Here is a 23,981-nt window from a genome sequence, read left to right as displayed (position 1 = left end):
ATCCCAAGACTCTGGGATCATGACCTGAGCCGAAGGCAGATGCTTAACGACTGAGCCACCTGACCCCATCTTCATGTATTTTTTTTTAAAGATTTTATTTATTTATTTGACAGACAGAGATCACAAGCAGGCAGAGAGGCAGGCAGAGAGAGAGAGGAGGAAGCAGGCTGTCCGCAGAGCAGAGAGCCCGATGCGGGGCTCGATCCCAGGACCCTGGGATCATGACCTGAGCCGAAGGCAGAGGCTTTAACCCACTGAGCCACCCAGGCGCCCCTCATGTATTTTTTTTTTTTTTAAGTAAACGTATAGTAACATTAACTGTGTATGTGATGTTTGCGTGTGTGCCCAGTTCTGTGAGTTTTAACACATGGGTGGATTCTTACAACCACCACCACTACACCACTATCAGGTTGTAGAACAGCTTCAACACCCCAGGCACCTCCTTCATGCTGCCTCTTTGCATGTATCCAAGCTTTACTTTAAGGCTTGATCTCATAAAAAATCACTAGTGAAAGGTTAAGCACTATAAAAAGTTACAAAAGTCTATGTTCAGTATTCGAAGGAACTTGTCATTCAGGGTTGGATTACATCTGCAGGGTGAGGATAAATTCCCATAATCCCAAGTGCTAAATGGGTGGTTCTTAGGTTGTCTTCCCAGGCAACCTGGCTCAGCAATTCCCTTTCACCCTGGCAAGCAAGAGCTATTTAGCTTCAGGAAGAACATCCCAGCCTGAATGGAAACCTGATGATGATTTAAAGTTACACCCGTCATACCCATTACTTTGCGTGTGACTTGGCTGCAGCCATCAAAATTCTAAAATGGGGGCGCCTGGGTGGCTCAGTGGGTTAAAGCCTCTGCCTTCAGCTGAGGTCATAATCCCAGGGTCTTGGGATCCAGCCCCGCATCAGGCTCTCTGCTCAGCAGGGAGCCCACTTCCCCCCACCCCCTGCCTGCCTCTCTGCCTACTTGTGATTTCTGTCAAATAAATAAATAAAATCTTTTAAAAAAATTCTAAAATGTCTCAGTGTGGTCTTTTCATTAAATCTCACGGTGTAATTATCTAGATTTGGGAAAAAGTGCCTGGTGTGCCTGTGTGAACGTGGGTGCGCATGCACGCATCTACTCCACAACAAAAGAAAAGCCTAAAGAATAAACTGGGAAAAATCAAGATTCTGACTGGGTTTAGAGCTGAAGAAATGGGGGAAAAAAAGTATTTTAGAATTTTTTTAATCAAAGTCACTGATAAAGGCAAAGAAAGAACCAGCTCTTTGAACTTTGAAAAATTCACAGTGTTTGCCCATGTTTAATGGGCCTTTTGAAATTTTGGAACATTCAAAAAATATTTTTTCTAAAATAATTTGACATTTAAAATTCTTCTTCAAGCAATGAGGGCAGGTGCCACTAACACCATTGTTACTTCATGGGCTATGTCCTTTCTAAGAATGACTTTCTCGGTATGAGGGAAACAGGTTCTGGGGCTGTCAGAGACCAAGAGTTTGCAGACTCCCAGAGGAGGGTGTGTGTGTGTGGGAGTCACTGGATTTTCATTCTGCCTCTTCCACTCACACTAGCTATGTGACCTTGGGCAGCCAGTCTAACTTCTCTGGGCTTAATATCTTCATTTTTAAATTTTTTTTCATAAACATATAACATATTTTTAGCCCCAGGGGTACAGGTCTGTGAATCACCAGGTTTACACACTTCACAGTACTCACCATAGCACATACCCTCCCCAATGTCCATAACCCCACCACCCTCAATATCTTCATTTTAACAATGGAAATCATATACACTTTACAGGGTAGTTGGAGGATTTAATGAGATAGTGTATGAAATATGTCTGCCCCTCAACATATTCAACTTCATGAATGTGATTTTTGCCTCTCCTTTTTCCATTTAATTCATCCCACTGCCTCCAGAGTGCCACCCAAACTAGCTCAGAGTTTATGTTATTTTTTTAAGTCCATGAGAGAAAAAAGATGGTTTAATCAGTCTCCTGATTCATTCCATGACTTTAAATTTTCCCTGGCAGGAAATGATGTTTTAGAGTGAATTGAAAACATTTATTTTTCTTTTTGGTGTAGTTCCACCTTAGGGTCCCCAGTAGAAAAGGAGAGTAGCTTGTCAGTGCTCCTCAGCTATGGATCAAGAAAGTCTAAATTATATTGTCATAATGTACAACGCTAGATCTTAGTGGTGTCTTATGCTATGTCTCATTCATAAAAAATGAATTCATATCTTGGAAGGATGGATAAATGGATTCATAGATAGATAAGTGATAAAACAAATATCGCTAATTGTTAACTGTGAAATCCCCGTGTTTGTTGTATAGCTCTCTCAAGTTTTCTGTGTATTTCAACATTTTCACATTCAAAGGTTGGGGAGAAAAGTTTATTTCTTACTTAATGCTACAAGTCCAACAAATGTTGCCTAGGGGGGCGCCTGGGTGGCTCAGTGGGTTAAAGCCTCTGCCTTCGGCTCAGGTCGTGATCCCAGGGTCCTGGGATCGAGCCCCACATCCGGCTCTCTGCTCCGCGGGGAGCCTGCTTCCTCCTCTCTCTGCCTGCCTCTCTGCCTAGTTGTGATTTCTCTCTGTCAAATAAATAAAATAAAAAAAAAATGTTGCCTAGGATTCCACTCTATACCTTCTCATGCTAGGATGCAGGATGACAGATCAACTTGAAAGTGGCTGGTTGCCATGGCAAAGGGAAGGCGAGCTCTGCTGGGTATCACACAGACAGCTGGATATTTCAGGCTGGAAAGACAGAGTAGCTTCTGCTCACAATTTACTGGCCTGAGCTACACTCACATGGCTTTAGTCGGGCTGCAGAAGTGCAATCCTATCATGTACTTAAACAGAGGAAGGCTGGAAACCTTTGGCGGGGAGCACCCATGATTCCCCTGCCACAAAAAAACTGCTTAAAAGAAATACACATCTTAATACCATCATCACTAACGATACTCACGTTAAAGGCATATTCACTTCAATCAATGTCAGTAAGAGAATTCAGAAGCTTTTTTCTTTCTCGAAGGCTTTCCTTCCTTTAGAGGGGGCAGAACTAACCCCCTAAGGGTTAATACATTCCAAATTTCTCACTGGCTGGTTTTTCAGCCAGCCAGCCAGCCAGCCAGCCAGCTCTTTCTAGAATCTCATCACCTTTTTATTGAGCCAGCTCATTTTCACCGAGTCAGTAAGTATACGTGGAAGCTGTCCAGAAAACTTAAGAAAAGCAGAAGTTAGATGGAGGCTGATGACACGTATTCAGAAATGAAGTAAAAAAAAAAAAGTAAAATATGTGAGTAAACAAGATTTCAAAATTACTCTTGACTCACCATTTTAGAGAAGTCAGGACCGACTTCATAGCGGGGTTGACATTTAAGCTAGCACTTGAGAGCATTGCTAGGTAGAAAATGGAGTGGAGAATTCCAAGCAGAGAGAACAGGCCGTGCAGTGCCAAGGAACCGGTTCTGACTTGGTATATCTGAAGGAGAAGCAGTTCACTGTGGCCGGAATCTAGAGTGCCTGGGAGGGACCAAACGTGCCGCGCCATTTTTCATCCCTTAGCAAATGGGAATGGAACACCATACTTGTTAGGGAAAAACTGTGATGGCCCATCTTGTGTTTAGGATGACTTTGAAGAGAAAAAGTCATCTTTAAGATATTTGCTGTGTAGAGTGCCATACATTTCTTTTTTTTTTCTTTTTAAAAATTTTACTTATTTATTTGAGAGAGAGAGAGAGTGAACACATAAGGAGGGGGAGAGGCAGAGGGAGAGGAAGAAGAAGACTCCCTTGCTGAGAAAGGGACCTGACATGGGGCTTGATCCGAGGGCTGTGATTCCAGGACTGTGAAATCATGACCTGAGCCAAAGGCAGCGGCTTAACCCACTGAGCCACCCAGGCACCTCAAGTGCCAGAGATTTCTTTCTTTCTTTTTTAAAAAGATTTATTTATTTATTTGACAGAGAGAGAGAGAGAGAGAGGGAGTGTGCACAAGCAGGAAGAGAGGCAGGCAGATGCAGAAAGAGAAGCAGGCTCCCCACTGAGCAAGGAGCTCAACACAGGGCTTGATCCCAGGACCCTGAGATCATGACCTGAGCTGAAGGCAGCGGCTTAACCCATTGAGCCACCCAGGCGCCCCAGTGCCAGAGATTTCTATACTGAGTACTGAGTTTCATGAAACCGAGCACTTCTATTTATCGGCAGTAATTTTAAAGTCTCATTTATATATATGAGATATAGATGATACATGTGAGATATAGATGATATATAACACATATTTAAGAGAGTCATGGTTATTTTCTTTGTGAAAAGTGATTGATTTACTAGGCGGCAAACCAATGTAGGCAAAACTACTGAGTTAAAAACACAAACACTGTAGGAGTGTGGGCACATAATGAAATGATTTTGAATGAAATATGTCAGGAGGAAGGAGGTGGGGAGAAGAGAAAGAAGATGCTTTGCATGCAATATGTTATCCCATCCTGACACACTTTGTGACGGGGGTATCGCTGTCACCATTTCATAAATGAGAAACTGGGGATCAAAGAAAGGAGTTCCCTATAAAATTAGGTGATTAAGCTTGAGCCTTAATTTTCAACAGCTGAGACTAACTTTTCCTCCATAAAATGGAGATATGACAGGTGCTCCCTACCTCACGGAATGTTAGGAGGAGTAAAAGAAATAACAAATAGCACTTGAGACATCGTTCTTGAGCTTTACCAGATTTTAAGTTCTCTGACTCTGTCCTCCTCATGTTTCCATGTTATTCAAAACGGGGTCTTCCTAAAAGAAACTTTAGGGAAGTCTGTGCAGAATTTCTTTTCCCAGCATATCTTAAAATACACTACTTCAAGCTATTTACTTTTAATAATTAAAATACCATCTAGGGGCGCCTGGGTGGCTCAGTGGTTTAAGCCTCTGCCTTCAGCTCAGGTCATGATCTCGGGGTCCTGGGATCAAGCCCCGCGTCGGGCTTTCTGCTCGCCAGGGAGCCTTCCTCCCCCACTTTCTCTCTGCCTGTCTCTTTGCCTACTTGTGATCTCTGTCTGAAAATAAATAAATAAAATCTTTTAAATAAAAAATAAAATAAAATACCATCTATACATGTGGGGGGATCTCCATTTTGTAAATGAGAAAATTGAAGCAAAGAGATATTAAGTGACTTGCCTAAGGTCATACAGTTGTTATGAGTGTGAACCAGAATTTGATTTGAGGCGTCTAGGCTCTAGAATCTGAACTCTTTTTTTTTTTAAAGATTTTATTTATTTATTTGACAGAGAGAGATCACAATAGGCAGAGAGGCAGGCAGAGAGAGTGAGAGGGAAGCAGGCTCCCCGCCAAGCAGAGAGCCCGATGTGGGACTCGATCCCAGGACCCCGAGATCATGACCTGAGCCGAAGGCAGCAGCTTAAACCACTGAGCCACCCAGGCACCCCATGTAAAAAACAAACAAACAAAGAAGCCCTCCCCCCACATGTATACAAAATAGAGCATAAACTTTGGCCATTATTCCACATGCTAGAAGAATATGCTAGAAGAAGGAGTTTTATCCCTTAAATACTTTCAGTTTTTCTCTTGACATTTTTAGTGATTTTGTTTCAAAATGTACTTGCCCTCTCTTTTATTTTTATTTTTTAAAAATATTTGATTTATTTATTTGTCAGGGAGAGGGGGAGCAGCAGGCAGAGGGAGAAGCAGGTTCCTCCCTAAACAAGGAGCCTGATGCAGAACTCGATTCCAGGACCCTGGGTTCATGACCCAAGCAGAAGGCAGATGTTCAACCAACTGAGCCACTCAGGTGTCCCCCCATTTCTGCCTTTTAAACAAAACATACTGCATAATGCTATGTGCCAGTCAGTGATACTATAATAGCGATGTAATGGGACAGATTTGGCTACACTTGTGGTGGACAGAGCATAATGTATACATTGCCTGGTCGCTGAGTCGTACATCTGAAACTAATGTAACACTTGTGTGTCAACTGTACTCAAATAAAAAAAGGATATTAGACTAGAAAAATAATGTTATGTGTCAGGCACCATTCTAAACATTTTACATAATTTGTTTAATCCTCAGAACCATGCCATAAGGTAAATACTATTACTATCTCCATTTTGTAAATGAGAAAATTGAAGCAAAGAGATATTAAGTGACTTGCCTAAGGTCATACAGTTGTTATGAGTATGAACCAGAATTTGATTTGAGGCGTCTAGGCTCTAGAATCTGAACTCTTAAACAGAGTCATGATGCTACATTTCTGAAGACAATGGGTTATCTATATAGATGAGGGTAATGATTGTGTATACCATTTTTTATTTGATGTCCACAAAGACAACAATGGTCCAGCACAGGACTGTAGCCCTATACTGTAGGGATGTTCCTATCTATTATACTTTTTGATGTGCTTTACTGGCTTTTTTTCTTTGTCCTCTCTGTGGAAAAAAAAAATGTCGTATGACTACTCTTACCAATTGCCTTCTTTCCTCCAATTATTCTGCTTCTGATATCCGAAAAGTCAGAAACCAGATCACCGTATATGTTAGAACTGTCTCTGAAGTAGGAGTCATGATGTCTTGAGAGAAGACCCAAGCCTTTGGTGAATGGACTTCGTGACGTCTGTGACAGGGATCTTAATTTTCTGGCGCGTTTTCTGTTCTCCACTGGGATCCAGACAGTCTGGATGGCTGGGTAAATGACCTCTTGACAAGTGAGGTGTCACAAAATATAAATTCAACGCATTTCTCCTCTTCCACCTGTTCAAAAGTGTTTTTAGTCACCATCACAATTAGAAGGCTGGCCTAGTTCCTCAAGCTTCTGGGGAGCCATCTGATGCTTCGAAGCAGAGAGACATGGCTACAACTCATATAAAAATAGCCCTTCCAGATGGCGGAGGGGCAAAGTTACAACTCAGCAGCTTGATATAGCTGAGCACTCACATTTTGGAGGAGGAGGAGAGCTATGTGAGAAGTAGCCAGAGACACTGGGCTGGAGTCCAGTCATAAGTAGAACAGCGTATGCCAGAGAGATCACTTAACGTGGCCGCTTAGCTGTTAAGATTTCCTGTTTACTTCAGCTCCATCTCCTCCCCATCTCCCTTGACTCAACCTTACCTCTCAGCCCAAGGAAAATATACTTTTTTTCCTTTTTTTTTTTTTAAAGATTTTTTATTTATTTATTTGACAGAAAGAGATCACAAGTAGGCAGAGAGGCAGGCAGAGAGAGAGGAGGAAGCAGGCTCCCCGCAGAGCAGAGAGCCCGATGCGGGGCTCGATCCCAGGACCCTGAGATCATGACCTGAGCCGAAGGCAGCGGCTTAATCCACTGAGCCACCCAGGCGCCCCACTTTTTTTCCTTTTTAAAAGTAGCGTAGAGGTATAAATTTTACATCTTAAAGGGCTTTACAATTCTATTAGCCTAACTCCTTGTTTTAAACTCAAGCAAACCAAGACATATAAAGGCGGTGACCACTTAGGCTCGATCAGCATGTTTGTGGGACTCAGATGTTCCAGCTTCTCGACCGGGGCTCATCTGTCCACGATTCCGGGGTGGAAGGCGTGTGCAGCTACACCACACCACGTTTCCCCAGCTCTGCTCTGAGTCAGTCCAAACACAAAAATTAAAGCCTCTAGCTCAAAAACAAAAACAAAACTGCAGAAGCCGTGATATTGCTTCCATCCCTCCAAACAAATATGAAAGCTCCCACAGATGAGTCACTAGCTGGAGACGTCGTTTCACAAATGAAAATATTTACTAATCAGAAAATATTTACTAATCAGATGCTTCGAGAGATTAAAACATGGAGTTTCCCTACTTTCCCACCATCTATCTGCCTGCCTCTCTCTTGGATATTCTGGAAGAAAACTTGAGCCTCTGTCTGTTGTAAATCTATTGCTTCTGTCAATGTCTGTTGCAATAATTGAATGTTGGTTTTTAAAACACAGTCATTCGGAGTAGATTCGTGCTTAGATTTAGCAGCAGTTGTAATAGACACTATTATTTTTGACAAAGGAATTGAGAAAGGTACTGTTCTCTTTCAACATTGCCTATGATGAGCCCAAAACCAAGGCATTGCTGTGCCCTGCTGGTAATATGGCCTCATTACAGGTAAGCAACTCAGGGACGGAGGGTTTGCCGCCCGCCTTGAGAATGCAGTTCCTCAGTAACCTCTCTCCAGGACTCTCCCTATCCTACCATATGCCTACATGAAGTCTTTGCAGGAAGCAGAAAAGCAAATCCACAGCTAACTTCTCCTGACACAGTAGCTCTGTGCTTCCCAAAGGAACACGGCAACACCGTTGCAGGGTAGTATGCTACTTTTCAGAGGAAATGTCTTTCCTTCGTAGGGAATTTATCCTTAAACTGCATGGAGTGAGGGATTTGCGCCATGAAACTTGCAGGACCCTGGGAGCAGGCAAGGAGATCTCCATCCTGGTGCGCATTCCCTATGACAATAGCATGTCCTCAAGCTGCTCAGCTACATAGCCCGCTGATGGGCGTGGTCATCACAGGAGGAGGCGTGGAGAGAAGGAGGGACAAGAGTCTTTGTCCACCAAGGGCCTGAGTCTCTGCTAGCCTTGTTAGAGCTAGCTGGAGGGCTCCTGCTAAATTGTCCAAGCTGGTCTATGATGAAGGGTGCTGATTCTCCTCCAGGTGTATCCTCCGCGCCCTGCAGGGGAACTGGAGATCTGAATGGGGCTGGCCTGGAGACAAAGGTCACTGGCTAGACAGATATCGCCCATATGAGGAAGAAAAGTCAGGGCATGATTTTCAATACCTTTATTAAGAAATATCAAAAGTTCATTACAGTTCCATACACAGTTTTACAAAGTTCAAGGGAAGGGGAATGGAAGGAGGCCATCATATGCATGTTTGAACGCTATGGCAGCTTGCCAAAAAGGTAACCCTACAACTCTGTCACCTTGTTTAACAGTGGACCCCAGCCAGGCCTTTTCCCATTTCTACTAGGTCACAACATAATACCTTAAGCTACTTGAAAGAGTTTTAAGGTGTTATAAATACTTCTTAAATATTTGCTCTTTTATTGTCATGATTGTTCCCTGAAGAAGCTGAGCCGTTTATACGAGCACAACACCTGAGTCCCACTTTCCGCTGTGTGTCTTATATTATCACCAAGCCTGCCTTGGGGGCTGGACAACACCGCAAGTTACAGGTTACCATATCACACTTGGGAGAGAACCCACACACGCTGTTACATTTTTTATTTAGCATTTAACGGAAAAAAAGGAGGGAGGGAAATCACTCAACGTGGAAACAAAACACCACAGTCATTCAGTGGAATTATGAGGAATGGGATACGTCTGCCAATTCCACTGAGCTCCTCTCAAGCGGTCGACGGCATGACCGGGAACAACTGGATGCAGGAACACCAACACAGAACACAGCAAGGGATCTTTTTGGGGATGGTACACCACAATCTCTTATGTCAGGGACATGGCATCAGAAGGGAATTACACTTTCAAAGTAATCGGGGCCCAGTAGGTCATCAGCACCCGATGGGAAACAGCAATGGTGTCGTGTGCCTTGGCGAAGGCTTGTGCTGGGTTATCTGAAAGTAGATTGTTGAAGACATTGTCTAGCAACATCAGAAAGAGCCATCTTCAGAGGAAGGACTCCTTGTTCACCCACATGAGGCTGCGTGTCTCATTGGGCTTGCATTCATACTCAATGACAGAGAAGGGGCTTCCCCACTGGCAGTGATCTCGCTTGTGGTAATTGTAGAACTTGACTTGCCATACCGTCTCGAAGGTCCCAATGTCCGTGAACTGAGGGAAGAGAAACACATGCCATAAAAACCTTGTTCTGCCATGAATAATAGCTAAGAACTCATGTTAGGGAAAGAGATCCTGCATAATCAAGGGTCAACAGTCGAGGCTCTTTTGGTCTGCAAAGTTTAGGCCTTTAACTTTAATGAACTATTTTCCTTTATTATGTTATATGTTAGCTATTTTCCTGTAAGCCATTTTTTTCTCTATAAAAATCTTATTCCCATTGTATAAGAGGCATTTGCTGTCATACTGTCTTTAATAAACATAACTCCTCAAATTTATCTGCTTTCCAGATTTAATTATTGGAAATCACTCTTTGAATCTCAGACTTTCAAAGCTTGCCACAAAGGGGAGTTAGGAAGAGAAGAGAGGGAATAGTGTTTGAAGAGGACCTTTTGGTGTCTATTTCAAAGGACCATTATACAAAATAACATAGGCACGTTATCACTAAACACAAGACACAACTGCCCTTCCATCATTAATTTCACTTCCAGGGAAAAATATTTTCTTAGAAGCATTTGATTGTTAAAGACCCTACTTTAACTTTTTTTTTTTTAAAGATTTTATTTACTTATTTGACAGAGAGAGATCACAAGTAGGCAGAGAGGCAGGCAGAGAGAGAGAGGAAGGGAAGCAGGCTCCCTGCTACGCAGAGAGCCTGATGCGGGGCTCGATCCCAGGACCCTGAGATCATGACCTGAGCCGAAGGCAGAGGCTTTAACCCACTGAGCCACCCAGGTGCCCCCCTACTTTAACTTTTAAAAATACTGTTGAGCGTCTGTAAGTCAGGACCCCATGTCCACATCAAGGCTTCCGTTGTACATGGTCCAGAGCCATATTTGAGTACCTACTACATGCTTTGCATGCATAAAACTTCATATGAGGTATGATTCTTGCCCTCAAGAAGTTTGCATTCTACTGCCAGAAGGTAAGCCCTGTAGATCACTGCACGGAATTCTCCTGAGCCCCAAGCATGCAACTCCCATGTAGCTGAGAAGAGGACACAGAATACCCTAGGGGCCACTTGGGCGGATGTTCAAGTGGCCTGACCCTGCTACTGCCTCCTGGAGCTATTTAGGGGATCTGGCATTAAGCATTATGATGCCTGTCCTTATTTTCTCTTCTGACTCTCTCCTGTCATGGGAAGGGACAGGGACTGACTTGGCAGCGTTCTTAGACTTGTCAGGAGCCAGAAGACGTGGAGGGAGGCAGGGCAGTGAGCAACAGGAGCCTTACGCTTGAGGCCGCTGCAGGAGGAGGGTGATCAGGTGCTTCCCCGATGGCTTTCCAAGATGCTCTCAAAATTATATCCTGCACCATTGCCTCATCCTGCTAATTTGATCCCAAAACAGAGTTTGGCTTTCCTTTGGGATATGTTCCTGACTCCAAACAGTGGGTGACATACCTTGAGTCCCCAACTCTTTCCCCAGGTAGGAAAAGAAATATGTTTTTCTAGAGAATCATGGCTTAATAGTCTAGACACCTGGAGTGGCTTTATTCACTATAGCTTCCGACTGGAATCAACTCAGTGTTTCATCACTCACTTGGTGATAGACAAGTGTTAGTGTGCCTGTTGTTATGGCTTTCTACTCAGTAAAAAGAAACATGCTGATTCAGGCAGCAACGAGGACTGATCTCGAAGGTGTGCTGAGCAAAATAATCCAGACCCTAAAGGATACATATACTGTAGGATTCCATTTATAATATTCACATATCCGTCTATCTATCTATCATCTATCTATCCATCTATCTATGCTGATAGGAAGCAGGCAGCCTCTGTGGTTACTTACAACCTGGGGTGGAGGAAGGGATTAATGGTTGATGAAAATGAGCAAGAGGAAAATTTTGGAGGGGAAATGTTTTACATCCTGACTGGGGTGGTGATTACATGAAAAAGAAAAAAAATGGCTAACATTTGAAAAAAATCTTCAAATGTAGTATTAGTCGTAGCTACAGAAATACAAACTTTGACTGAGGTATTATTCACCTATTAACTTGGCGAAATGTCTAAATACCAGAAGCAATCATTCACCTTCGGAGTAATATAATGAAAATGGTGGTGTATCCATATGATGGATTTATGTAGCCATTACACAGGAATTTAGGGTTCTTCATGTTGACAGAAAATGCTTAGAACAATGTCAACAAAAAAAAGATGGATTAGGACAGTTTATATACAGTGTGAGCTCTAGTATATAAAATAAGACAAACAGAAAAAAGAGGATGAAAAAATATTGTCAGTAAAGCTTTTAGGTAAAGGAATGGAGTGTTTTTCTATCTTTTCTACTTGGATTTTCTGCAATAAATATGTAACTTTTATAAAGAACATTTTAAATGGTGAAATGGATTTATCATCCCTAAAAAAATTAACACACATATCCCTCTAGCCCTAGGGATTTTATAAATTCTATCAAGGATACACATATGCTAATCAAAAGATTACAACTTTGTTGACAGTAGGGTAGTGGTAGAAAGAATAAATTGAAATTCATTTTATAAATCACCAAGATTTTTAAAGAGGGATGATGATGGAGATGAGTACCATTATCATGATTTGACCAGCACAGAGCACTGCTCATTTTAAGTGCAATTGAATTACATTGACTCCTAAAAATATTTTACAAACACCAGTTAATTTTTGAGGAAAGCAGCTTGAGACTATGCTAGGGAAGTGGGAGAAACAAGGAAATAGATATAAATAAAAGTTGGTTGTAAAAGCAAAAACAAAGATTAAGACCACAGGCAAGAAAAACCCAAAGACACGACACTGTGTTTGAATAACCTTAAAATTCAGAAAGTCTCAAAGTCACAGTGATGTGGGAAACAAAGGCAGAAGAAAAATTATTAAATTTCCTACTCACTTACAGCCCACTGACAAGTCCATGAAACAGGCAGAATGACATTCCTCTAGGAAATCAGTAGCCTCCATGTTAATACTTTGCTAAGGGCAAAAGGCAATCTTAGGCTGGACCCCCAGGATCCTGTAAGTCTACTTTAACGTATAAAACTTCTTTAGGAAACTTCCTTCATCTCTACTCCCCAAGATACATGTTGGCAGTTCTCTTCCAAGCCACCCAGAAATATACATCTGAAGAGTCCCATGACTGACTTTTGACTCAACAGTTATAAGTGACCTTTCCCTAACAACAATAGCCAGCCTCCTAGGATCCTGGAAACGTTGTTTCCAAAACACCTGGGAGGCTTCCCCTGTCTCTCAACCCCCTCCCAACTTGAAAGTATATAATGGGTCATTCCTCAGGACCACAGTGCAGCTCTTTCTGCCTATAGGTCCTGTTAATAAAAAACCACCTTTTTGCACCAAAGATATCTCAAAAATCCTTTCTTGGCCGTTGGCTTGGAACCCTAATGTCTTTCCTACATTGACAGTTCTCAGTGACACAGGAGACCAGCATAGAAATCTGCTGACAGCAACAGTCAGAGCTAAAGGTATGGAATGTTTCGGTGCTTCTATTTTGTTTTTGTTTTTTTCTCTTTTACTAGTGTGGGCCCAAGGTCATTTTGTAGTTAACTACTGCTAAATATGCATCTATTTTCCATGCCTTAGTTGTCCTAACCTCCCATTAGCTTTCTTCCTGTTCTTTCTTCTGGAATTCTATTTCCAGGATGCCTCACCACCTAGCTCAGAATTTCTTCTCCTCTGATGTAGGAGCAGATGGGATCTTGAAAGCTGACATTCTTCTTAAAGAACAGAACCAACTACACAAGCTCTCTGCTCTCTCCCAACCCATCTGTGCCTTCCAAGGAAAACTTACACAGGCAGGCTCCTTGAGTGATGCAATTTACACACAGGTAGGATTCTGTGCATTTGCATAGCATTCTTTATTTTATACAATACCTTACATATGCCATTCTACTTTCGTCTTTTGACTAGTTTTAGCTTTTCCATTTCATAGAGAGAAGAACTAAGATTCAGAGAGGTTAACTGACTGCCCTAGGTCTAGATTGTGTAGCCATGATAGGAGAAGGTCAAGAACAATGACAGAAGGTCAAGAACTTAGGTTTCCTAATTCCTTTCTAGAAACTATTATCATTATATCGAACTACTTCTAGAAGCAAATAAAAGTTAATGAACAGCTTTTCTTTACTCTCTGAATGAGAACATATATGAATTGCCATGTATAGAATGCTTTAGAGCACTGCTATGCACTGAATGTGTGCATCTCCCTAAATTCACATGTTGAAGCCTACATCTCCAATGTGATAGTATTTGGGGGTGGGGCCTTTCGGAAGAAATTAGGCCATAAGTGTGGAACCCTCATGAATGCGATTAGTGCCCTTGGATGATAGGAGAGGGATAGGAGAGAGGGATGATCTCTATGCTTTTTCATGTGAGGATACAGCCAAGAAAGCAGCTGTTTGAACCTGCACAAGGGCACTCATCAGACACAAAATCTGCTAGTACCTTGGTCTTGGACTTCCAGGCTTCAGCACCATGAAGAACTAACGTTTATTGTTTAAGCCATCCAGTCTATGGCATTCTAAAAGTGACACTCCACTAGAGACCTGGGCGTATTATTTGCCATAGTGTCTGTACAAGTTGCAAACTTTGGGATGTTTTTATTTTACAACTGATATGGAAGAGAATTGTCAGATTCCAAGGAGAGGAGATTCATCTGTCATTTTCAGTAACAAGGAATCTGAGAAGTTTATTTTAAATAAATCCTATGGTCAGGGCACCTCATGGCTCAGTCGGTTAAGCATCTGCCTTTAGCTCAGGTCATGATCTCAGAGTCCTGGGATCGAGCCCCGCATCAGGCTTCTTGCTCAGTGGGGAGTCTGCCTCTCCCTCCACCCTGCTCATGTTCTCTCTCTGGCTCAAATAAATAAATAAAATCTTAAAAAAATAATAACTTCTATGGTCTTACAACCAGTTGGCTTAAAATCACTAGAATACCTCTCACCACTCACCATGCCACTAGAGATATAGGAAATTCACAAGAATAAGGTCACTCAGGAATCCATTGACTTGAGAGCTCAGAACAACCTTATTATATTGATAGAAACACAATGTTACTTCACTGGTAAACACATTCATTATAATAAGCATTTGCGACTTTTTTTGTGCGGCATGACCTATGAATTCCTACTGGATTCCAAGCCTCTCATACTCCTGTACTGCTGGATGTTTTATCAGTAAATACATGTTTTCCATTTCTGTTAGGACTAGATTGATAGAATAGATAGGACCAAAAGTTCTGAGAGTTATAAAATATGTTTAACTTTGTAAGAAACTGTCCAACTTTTCCTAAGTGATTGCATCATTTTACATAGCTCCCAGCAACAAGAGCTTTAGCCGCTCTCCATCCTCCCTGACAGCTGGCATTGCCAGCCCTTTAGTCAGTCTGGGGTAAAGAAGAAGAAAGATATTAAAGAGTAGAAATAAATGAAACAGAAAAGCAAAACACAATAAAGAAAAAACTATAAGAAAGACTCTAGAAAAGAAATAATGTAAAGGGAAAAAAAAGCAATGAAACCAAAATCTGGCTTTTTGAAAATGTCTGAAATATTGACAAACCCCAGGGGCACCTGTTTGGTTCAGTCAGTAGAGCATGCATCTCTTAATGTCAGGGTCATGAGTTTAAGCCCCATACTTGGTGTGGAGCCTACTTAAAAAAAAAAAAATTGTTAAAATCCTAGAAAAACTGAGCCAGAAAAAGAAGACAAATTACTGATGTCAGGAATGAGAAAGATGCTACAGCTATAGATCCCAAAGACCTTAAACTGGAACTTTATACCCATACAGTTAATGAAATAGACAAATTCCTTAAAACACACAAACTATCAGTAGCCCTCTATCTACTAAAAAAATTATATCTGTGGTTAAAAATCCTTCCAGAAAGAAAATTACAGGCCCAAATGGCTTCACTGATAAATTCAGACATTTAAGGGAAAAATGCCAATTCTACATAAATTCTTTCACATAATGAAGGAAAACTTCTCAATTTATTTTATGAAGCAAACATTAACACCATAACTTGGCAAAGATAATACAAATAAATGAAAATTGCAGACAAAAATTCCTCATGGGCTTATGCATACAATTTGCTTTTAATTTTTATTTGTTTGAATTAGTAAACGAAATCCAGCAAGAGGCTTTTACAACAGTACCAAGAGAGTTTTATCCTTGGAAGTCAAGGATGGTTCAATATTTTAAAATCTTTTTAATTCACCATATTAACAAAAATAAAGGAGAAAGCTATTATCATCATACCCATGGCTGCAGAAAAAGCATTTGGTAATCCAACATCCATTCATGATAAAAACTCTCAGCAAACTAGGAATTTAAAGTCCCTCAATCTGATTAAGGGGCATCAATAAAAAAAACATTTAGTTAACATCACTCTTAATAGTAAGACTGAGTTCCTTCCCTATAAGATGGGAAGTAAGACAAGAACATCAGCTCTTACTATTCCTGTTCAGCATTGTGCTAAAAGTCCTAACCAGTACTCTAAGGCCAGAGAGGGAAAAAAGGGAAAGTAAAACTGTTTCTATCTACAGATGAACAACTGTTTGCAGAAAATACTAAGCAGTACAATACAAAGCCACTAAAATAAGCAAATGTAGCAAGTTTGTAAGATACATTATCAATTTATAAAAATTGCTGTATTTCATAAAGAAATACACTAGCACTGAACAACTGGTGTTTTTTTTTTTCCTATAGAAACTGATTTTTTTTTTTAATTAACATATAATGTATTATTTGTTTCAGGATTCTTTTTAAGTATTTCACCAATTTTGTAGGTGAAAATTGGCATTGCACTATTTGCATTTTTTTAACCAATGGTGAATTTAAGCCATTTAAAAATACAATTATTGGTTATTTGTATTTCTTCTTCTGTGAATTGCCTATTTATATATTTTTGCTTATTTTCCCATTTCCCACACCCTACTGTTATTTTTTTCTCACTAGCTTCTAAGAATTCTTTGTATATTAAGTTATAGATCTTGACAAATGACCACAGAGCTGACACAAAGGAACAACTTTTCTGTTTGGTAGGACATGCACCAGCCCACCTACGTCTGCACACAGAGCCTCCTAACAAGCTCATGTAGCTCGTTACCTTATTCCTCCTAACAGCCACCAGTCTCCCACTGAAGAGGGCCAACAAAAGGGGAAGAACAGGATGATGTGTGCAGGCAAAATCTGCACCTGGACTCTTCCCTCGGAGGGACTGAATGGGGGATCAGTCACATTAAAGTACAAGTGAACACTACTGTTTGAAATGGGGTTGAGACCTTTAAGAGCCAGGTAATTTACTCCTGCTACCAGGGCCTCAGGAAATATCTGAATAAAGAGATCACTGCCATCAACCTAAGTCAGATATCAATGGACACTTCCTGACTTCAGCTTCGGTGGGCGGTAATGGGCTGTGGAAATTCACTGCAGGCTGCAAGCCAAGTCCACACGGGCAGTGGCTGAAAATCAAGGCAATGTAGCCTAGGAGAGTGTGCGTATTACACATAAGGTTTTCACCAATTGTTACTTGCCTTTTAATTTAAATTCTCTTAATGGAAATTTAACTTCATGATGTCTGACAAATTTTACAGCGCATGTAATCTAAGCTTTCAATTTTTAGCTTTGAAGATCTATTTCTTTTAGGTTTAAATTAATTCTTTTCTTATCAATTTTTTTTAAAAAAGTTGACTTTTGAGTTAACTCCTTGATCCATCTGAAATATACTTTAGAGTATCATATCAGGAAAGAAAAACAGTGATGTTTTCCCCAAATATCCAATAATTCCAGTATTATTTATCCAAATATTTAAAAACAACAAAAAAATACTTTTAAGTAATTTTACACTGCTAAGAAGTTGCTCTTGTATATCCTTAATTCCATGTCCCTTACTGGATTTCCCTACCTGATAAGTTGGATTATTTGGACATTTCAAGACTTCCTTATTGTCCCTGAAAGTGTGGTTGTGTCTGTAATTTACAATACTTAAGCTTGAAACATGGATGACAAAAGTCATAAAATAGGTTCAAGGCTATGTGAGCCTTTCAATACTAGAATGAAATTTGAATTTAATATTAGATCTGTTGAGTTAAGCAGGAAACCTTCTCTGACTTCTATTGTTTTCCCTAGAATCAGTCTATTACAGATAAGATACAAATACATGGCCAAAGCTCATGCCAAAAGCCACGTGATCATTGTTGGAAAAATCAACTGTTAATCACTTACTTCTAGATGTGCACATTCTTTCTAAGAAACTAGGCTTTCCTACTGGAACTCATAAAATGCTAATACCACCTTGAATCCTTTGTAAGATGATACACAGTATAAGCATACATCAAGTTTCCATGAAAGTTAAGTAAAATCTAAAATTATGAAAAAGTCAAAATAGACTGTCAACTCTGGAAAAATAATGTTCTCAAATTTAAATATAAAAAATCATAAAGGAAAATGAGAAAATTAAATGGATTTTGTTTCTAAACAATGGAAAATATAAACAAAGCAATTCTGAGAGAAATAGAATGGATAGGACAGATTTTTTAAAAATCTTGACTAGGACTCTGATTTTTTAAGATTTTATTTATTTGAGGGAGATAGAGGGGAAAAGAGTGCATTGGTGTGTTCACACAAGTAGGGGGAGAGTCAATGGGAGAGGGGGAGAGAGACTCTCAAGCATGCTTGGATGCTGAGTACAGAGTCAGATTTAGGGCTCAATCCCATGACCCACAGATCATGACCTGAACCAAAATTAAGAGTTGGAGGCTTAACCAACTGAACCACTCAGGTGTTCCCAGAACTCTGATTTTTAAAAAATAATCTCAAAGAAATACTAGCAAAACATGAAAGAACCAATTTACACCCATAAAAGTAAAATGAAATGTTGAGATGTTCATTCTTGTAAGTGAGAGTAAGAAGTAAACTAGGAAATTTGTTTTTTTAAAATAATTCCCAGTGATGTCATAATTATAGCAAACCCACTAGACTTCTATATTGCTGGTAACATTGTAAAATGGTACACACAACATTTTAAAAAAAATACCCGAAATGGCCATATGTAGGAACAACCATAAAATTCATTTCTATTGGGGACACCTGGGAGGCTCAGTCCGTTAAGTGTCTGTCTTCAGTTCAGGTCATGATCCCAGGTCCTGGGATAGAGCCCTGCATGGGGCTCCAGGCTCAGCCCGGAGTCTGCTTCTGCTTCTCCCTCTGCCTCTGCCCTCCCCCCATGCTCTCTCTCTCTCCCAAATAAAATAAATAAATAAATACATACAATTAAAAAAAAAAATTGTTCCTCTTGACCAAATAATTTTACTCCTATTGAAGTAGTGGCACAGAATAATTCATTATAACACTTCTTATGATCAGAACAGTAGACATATCTAATATCTGAGGAGCAGTCTAATCATTACAATACATCATGACAGAGTCTTATGGTGTCATTGAAACTGTAACAATGAACGTGTAGAATGTTGGACAATTACATAAAAAAATGGTTGCAACTATAAAATGTATATATGTGGAATGGAATCTGAAAATGAACAATGAAAAATTGTTCAAATTCCTGGGGGTGCCTGGGTGACTCAGTCGGTTAAGTGTCTGCCTTCCGCTCAGGTCATGATCCCAGGGTGCTGGGATCAAGGCCCACATCAGGCTCCCTGCTCGGCGGGAAGCCTGCTACTCCCTCTCCCAGTCTCCCTACTTGTGTTCCCTCTCTCACTGTGTTTTGTCAAATAAATAAAATCTTAAAAAAAAATAAATTTTTTTCAAATTTCTGAAATTTGTATTATTTAACATTTAAAAAAAATCATGCAAATCCATTGAGATGCCAGGATATATTCCCAGTCATCTTCTCTGTATCTGTGCCCAATCAAAAGGAATCCTACAGGGACTTGTTGGCCTTCGGTCCAATGGGTGTGTTCCTAAATGACAGTATTTCAGAATCTGACTTTCTTCATCACATAACTAGTATCATCCCCTTAAGGGTAGATCTGTAGTCCTTATACCCCCTTAGAGCTGAAAGGGGCCTCAGAGATCAGCAAGTGGATCCACATATGTTGCTCTGGCTTTACCTTGAGCCAGTCTCTGCCTCACTCTCTGCTCCACCCACGCTGGGCTTCTCTCCACTACAACACATTATGCTCTCCCTCAGCTCGTGATCTCTATAGGTCCTCTTTCCTCAAGTGTTCCCTCTTCTCTCAACGCTCATTTGTTTATTTCTTTCTCATGAAAACCATCCTCAAAATCTTGAATTAGAGTAAGACCCATAATATATGCTCCAAGGGCACCGTTTTTCTTTAGTCCACTTTGTATAATAACAACTATTTACTTTATTATTGGATAATCACATAGTCTGTTTTTCTGCTCTGGATTAGAAGCCCCATAAAGCCAGGAACATCTATTTTGTTCATGAATCCTCTTTCAGTGCCTGATCAGTAAGAAATGCCCATGTATTTGTTGTTGAATTGAGCAAATAAAAAATTAATAAAAGAGAAATCTAAAAATACTAAATAAAATATTAGCATACTGAATTTAGTGATATATTTTTAAAAATGCAAAACATTTAAGTAGGGTTTATTTTAGGAAATAAAGGGTAGTGTATTATAGAATTATTACATTAGTGTATCAAAATAGATCAATTATCTCCATAGATGGGAAAAGAAATTAGATAAAATTCAGCACATCTTCCAATTTAAAAAATGTCTCAAGGCGCCTGGGTGACTCAGTCAGTTAAGCGTCTGCCTTTGGCTCAGGTCAGGATCTCAGGGTCCTGGGATTAAGCCCTGCATTAGGTTCCTTGCTCATCATTAGTGAGCAACATTATTCTAGAAACATTAGCCAATGCAGTAAGGCTGGAAAGAAGATTCAGAAAATGATAGTTGTATGCAGATTATGACTGCCAACCTGAAAAACTTAAGATTAAATGGAAAATTTTAGTAAGCAAGTTCAGTAAGGTGGCCAGTTACAAAATACATCAACACATTATAAAAGCAATACATTTAAAACAATTCAGTCTTAGCATAAGAATAGACAGATGATGGAATAGATTAGAAAGCACAGAAAGATTTAATTTTTTTGTTATACAAGAAATTACTATGAAACTGACCATTGAAGCATGGATTTAATTAATTGTATTGGAATATTACAAATAGATTCTACTATGAAACTATGAATTAAAATTTCATAATTTTATAATATTTCCTATCATTTCTTAAGGGGACATACCGATTGTTTTCTTTCCCGTGGTTTCCATTTGCCCTAACACCCCCATGCAGACCTTACCGGCATTGTGATCTGGATGGGTTGTCGTTCTCCACTCTTGGTTGGGGCAACACCTTCTGTGTCATATGTGCCCGTATAAACAATTCTGTCCCCATCAGGCTCTTTAGACTTCAGCTCCAGTGGGACAACCACACCACCAATGGAAATGTTCCTGCAATGGACTGGAGTTCACTATATATAGTAGGAATTAACTTAGGCACCCTGTCCTTGTCTGGACCATAAGCCCAGGCAGGAATCCTACAGAGTTTGGCTAAAGGAGACATCTGGTGGGGGACAAAGTTCTGAAAGATCAGGAGGCTTGTGTCTGCCAATTTACCAGTCACATGACCCTAGACCAAAGACTTAATCTCTCTGGTCTGTCCTTAGGATTTCATCCAGAATATTTGTACAAGCCTGAGTTGGACTCTATTGGTCCTCCTCTATAGTTTCTTACCTGTGGGATTATGAAATACTTACCTATACCCAGCCTCATCCCAAACCCCAGAATTTAGAATTCAATGTGGTCAGGTATGGTTCGGGCACAGGTAAATTTATTTTAAGTTTCTCTAGATGATTCTAATGTGTAGGTAGGATTGAGAACCACTGAATTAGTTCTGTAATGATGATTTTTTTTCCCTGTTCCAACAATCAGAGATCCCATGATTTGGGGCACACAAAGCCAGCCACACAATCAGAAATTCTCAGCAGCATCATTGCTTTGTGCTAAGGTAGTGATTCTCAAGGGATAGTCCCTGGACCAGCCCTGTCAGTATCACCTGCTCATGTATTAGAAAACAATGGTTAAGCCCAACTCCAGACATAGTCAACTGGAAACTCAAGGGTGGGGCTCAGGCATCTGTGTTTTAACAAGCGTTTTAGGGGATTCTGATACTCAAGTTTAGGAACTACTAGGGCAATGAAAAACCCTTGATAAAAAAGTGTAAATAGAAAAAGTAGTTCTGTCATGAACACAAATTCATTTTAGATTAGTTAAAAAAAAAACAAAAAACAAAACAGAAAACCACCTTGAAGAAAATGGAATAGAGAACAGATAACTTGGGAGAAGAGGTTGCCAGGAAAGAAGGGAAAGGAAACGTCTGGATCAGATGGGACTGCACAGAACAGTGAGACATGTGAAGGCTACCCCGGCATGGAGTTGGGGGAGGGGGGGTGTCAGTGACATGCAGGTGGACCAGGAGCACCAGGAAAAACCCAGTGTGGTTCTAACACCTAGACCGCCAACACAAGTTTATTGAATTAATGCCCATGGATGGAGACTGCAGCTATAAAAGGTATCTGGTGGACTCAAAGCCCCTCCACGGCCAGCTTCCACATTAGACTTCACACCATGTTTAGGTGGAAGCTGAGAGGTAAAGGCCCCCATCCCTAGATACTACTCTATAAGATACGGCACCCTTCCATACTGACTTTCTGGCCAGAAATCTAGTGGGTGCACCAAACTGTGGTAGCAGGGAAGAGGTAATCCCTGCCACGAATAAACCAAGAAACATCCTTTTGCTGCAAGGATGGGGCGAATCCCAGGCACCATCACCAGGATGAACAAACAACTCAGGAGAAAATGAAAACACCTGGCAAGGAAAACGGTGAAACCAGGCCTAAGCAGAGGCGGCTGTGCTCTAACTTGTGGCTGCTCCTCCAGCCCCAGGGTCTCCAGCCACGTAAGGGTGGACGGATGGTGGAGTAGGGAGCATCCCTCGGGGAGCCCCAATAACTACCCCACCCCCGCCTTTACACATCATTCCTCAGCCCTTCTCCCTCCTTCAGCCTCCAGGTTGGCAGAAACGCCAGGGCAGGGGAGAGGAGGACTGAGATTGCGGTAGCTGGGATTGCGGTAGGTGAACCACCCGGGTGGCCTGGGGGTGCGCCGAGGGCTGAGCAGAAGGGATGGAAAATTTACAAGAAAACAACCTTCCCCGCGCCCCCCACCTCACCCCGCCCCAACCCTGTCTTCCTGACACTGTTTTAAACATCCCTCCCCGAGATGGGTGGAAGGAAGCGTGAATGGGGAAAGACAAGCGTAAAACAGAGGAGGGGACCAAAAAGAACAGGGAACTGACGTCTTCCCCCCCACCCCTGGGCCGCTGGACACGACGCGAGGCCAGAGGGCCCGGGGAGAGATTCAGGGTGTCGCGGGGGCCTCGGTCCTCCACGCGGACCCCAAGGTGGGACCGGGCGTCCCCGGCGCGCGCGCGCGCTTACTCACTCGACTTGCAGCGTGGTGGGCTTAATCTTCACCTCCACCTTGTAGGAGGAGCCGGTGAGCAGCTTGATGGTGCGGTTCTGGCCGAAGCGCTGCCCGTCCACCTTGAAGAAAACCGGGCCGTCGTTGGGCTGGATGCGCAGCGCGATGGAGAGGCGCACGAGACCCGGCAGGTCCCCCATGGCTGGGCGTGGAGCGAGCACGGCGGCCCCGCGGGGCGGAGGACTGCGCGGGCTGCGACCGAGCGGCTGGAGCGCGATGGGCGGAGAGGAAGCGCGGGGCGGGAGAGGGAGGTGGCGGAGGGGAGACTGCGGCTAGGATCCCGCGCCGTCGCGGCCGTTCGCCCCGGCTTTTGAGGACCAGCTCCGGAGGCCGTGGCCTTCCGCCCCACTCCGCAAGGAAACGCGTCCGGGAGACCGCTCCGAGGCCCCGAGCTTCCCCATCCCCCGCCCCCGTGCTGCGCCCTCCGCGTCCTGCTGGGTTCGCTCCGGCCCGCAGGCCCCAGGCAGATCCGCGCAGCTGGGGGCGAGAGAGTTAATCCTGCTTACGCACCACAATCCCCTCCAGCTGGAGAAGAGGACATTCAGGCTCCTCCTAGAGCCGCGCGGGGCGGGCGGAGGAGAGGATTGGGAGGGAGGAGATTCTGGGGTACTGAGGTTAAGCGGCACTACACCAAGGACCGAGACCTCGGAATCTGGATACAACTGTGGTCGACTAAGGGATGTGGACACCATTGCT

General features: G+C 41.9%; 1 protein-coding gene across 1 annotated transcript; it reads right to left on the bottom strand.

Moving 5' to 3' along the window:
• Positions 1-8,764: 8,764 nt before the first annotated feature.
• CNRIP1 (cannabinoid receptor interacting protein 1) lies at positions 8,765-23,729 on the bottom strand. The gene is made up of 3 exons (XM_045979983.1): positions 23,247-23,729; positions 21,044-21,194; positions 8,765-9,786 (listed from the first exon to the last, which is right to left on the bottom strand). The coding sequence occupies exons 1-3, from the start codon at positions 23,423-23,425 to the stop codon at positions 9,622-9,624; spliced, it is 495 nt and encodes a 164-aa protein (XP_045835939.1). The 5' UTR covers positions 23,426-23,729; the 3' UTR covers positions 8,765-9,621.
• Positions 23,730-23,981: the final 252 nt, after the last annotated feature.

This window comes from Meles meles, chromosome 15 (assembly GCF_922984935.1).
Source record: "Meles meles chromosome 15, mMelMel3.1 paternal haplotype, whole genome shotgun sequence".
Lineage (NCBI taxonomy): Eukaryota > Metazoa > Chordata > Mammalia > Carnivora > Mustelidae > Meles > Meles meles.
This window is presented reverse-complemented; position numbering and strand designations above follow the sequence as displayed.

What these genes read in the sequence shown, in the direction of transcription:
- CNRIP1 (XM_045979983.1), bottom strand. Translation starts at nt 23,425, where the DNA reads ATGGGGGACCTGCCGGGTCTCGTGCGCCTCTCCATCGCGCTGCGCATC. An exon ending in CCCACCACGCTGCAAGTCGA is followed by an intron (nt 21,195 to 23,246) that starts GTGAGTAAGCGC and finishes AGTCCATTGCAG; the next exon opens with GAACATTTCCATTGGTGGTG. An exon ending in CCATCCAGATCACAATGCCG is followed by an intron (nt 9,787 to 21,043) that starts GTAAGGTCTGCA and finishes CTCTTCCCTCAG; the next exon opens with TTCACGGACATTGGGACCTT.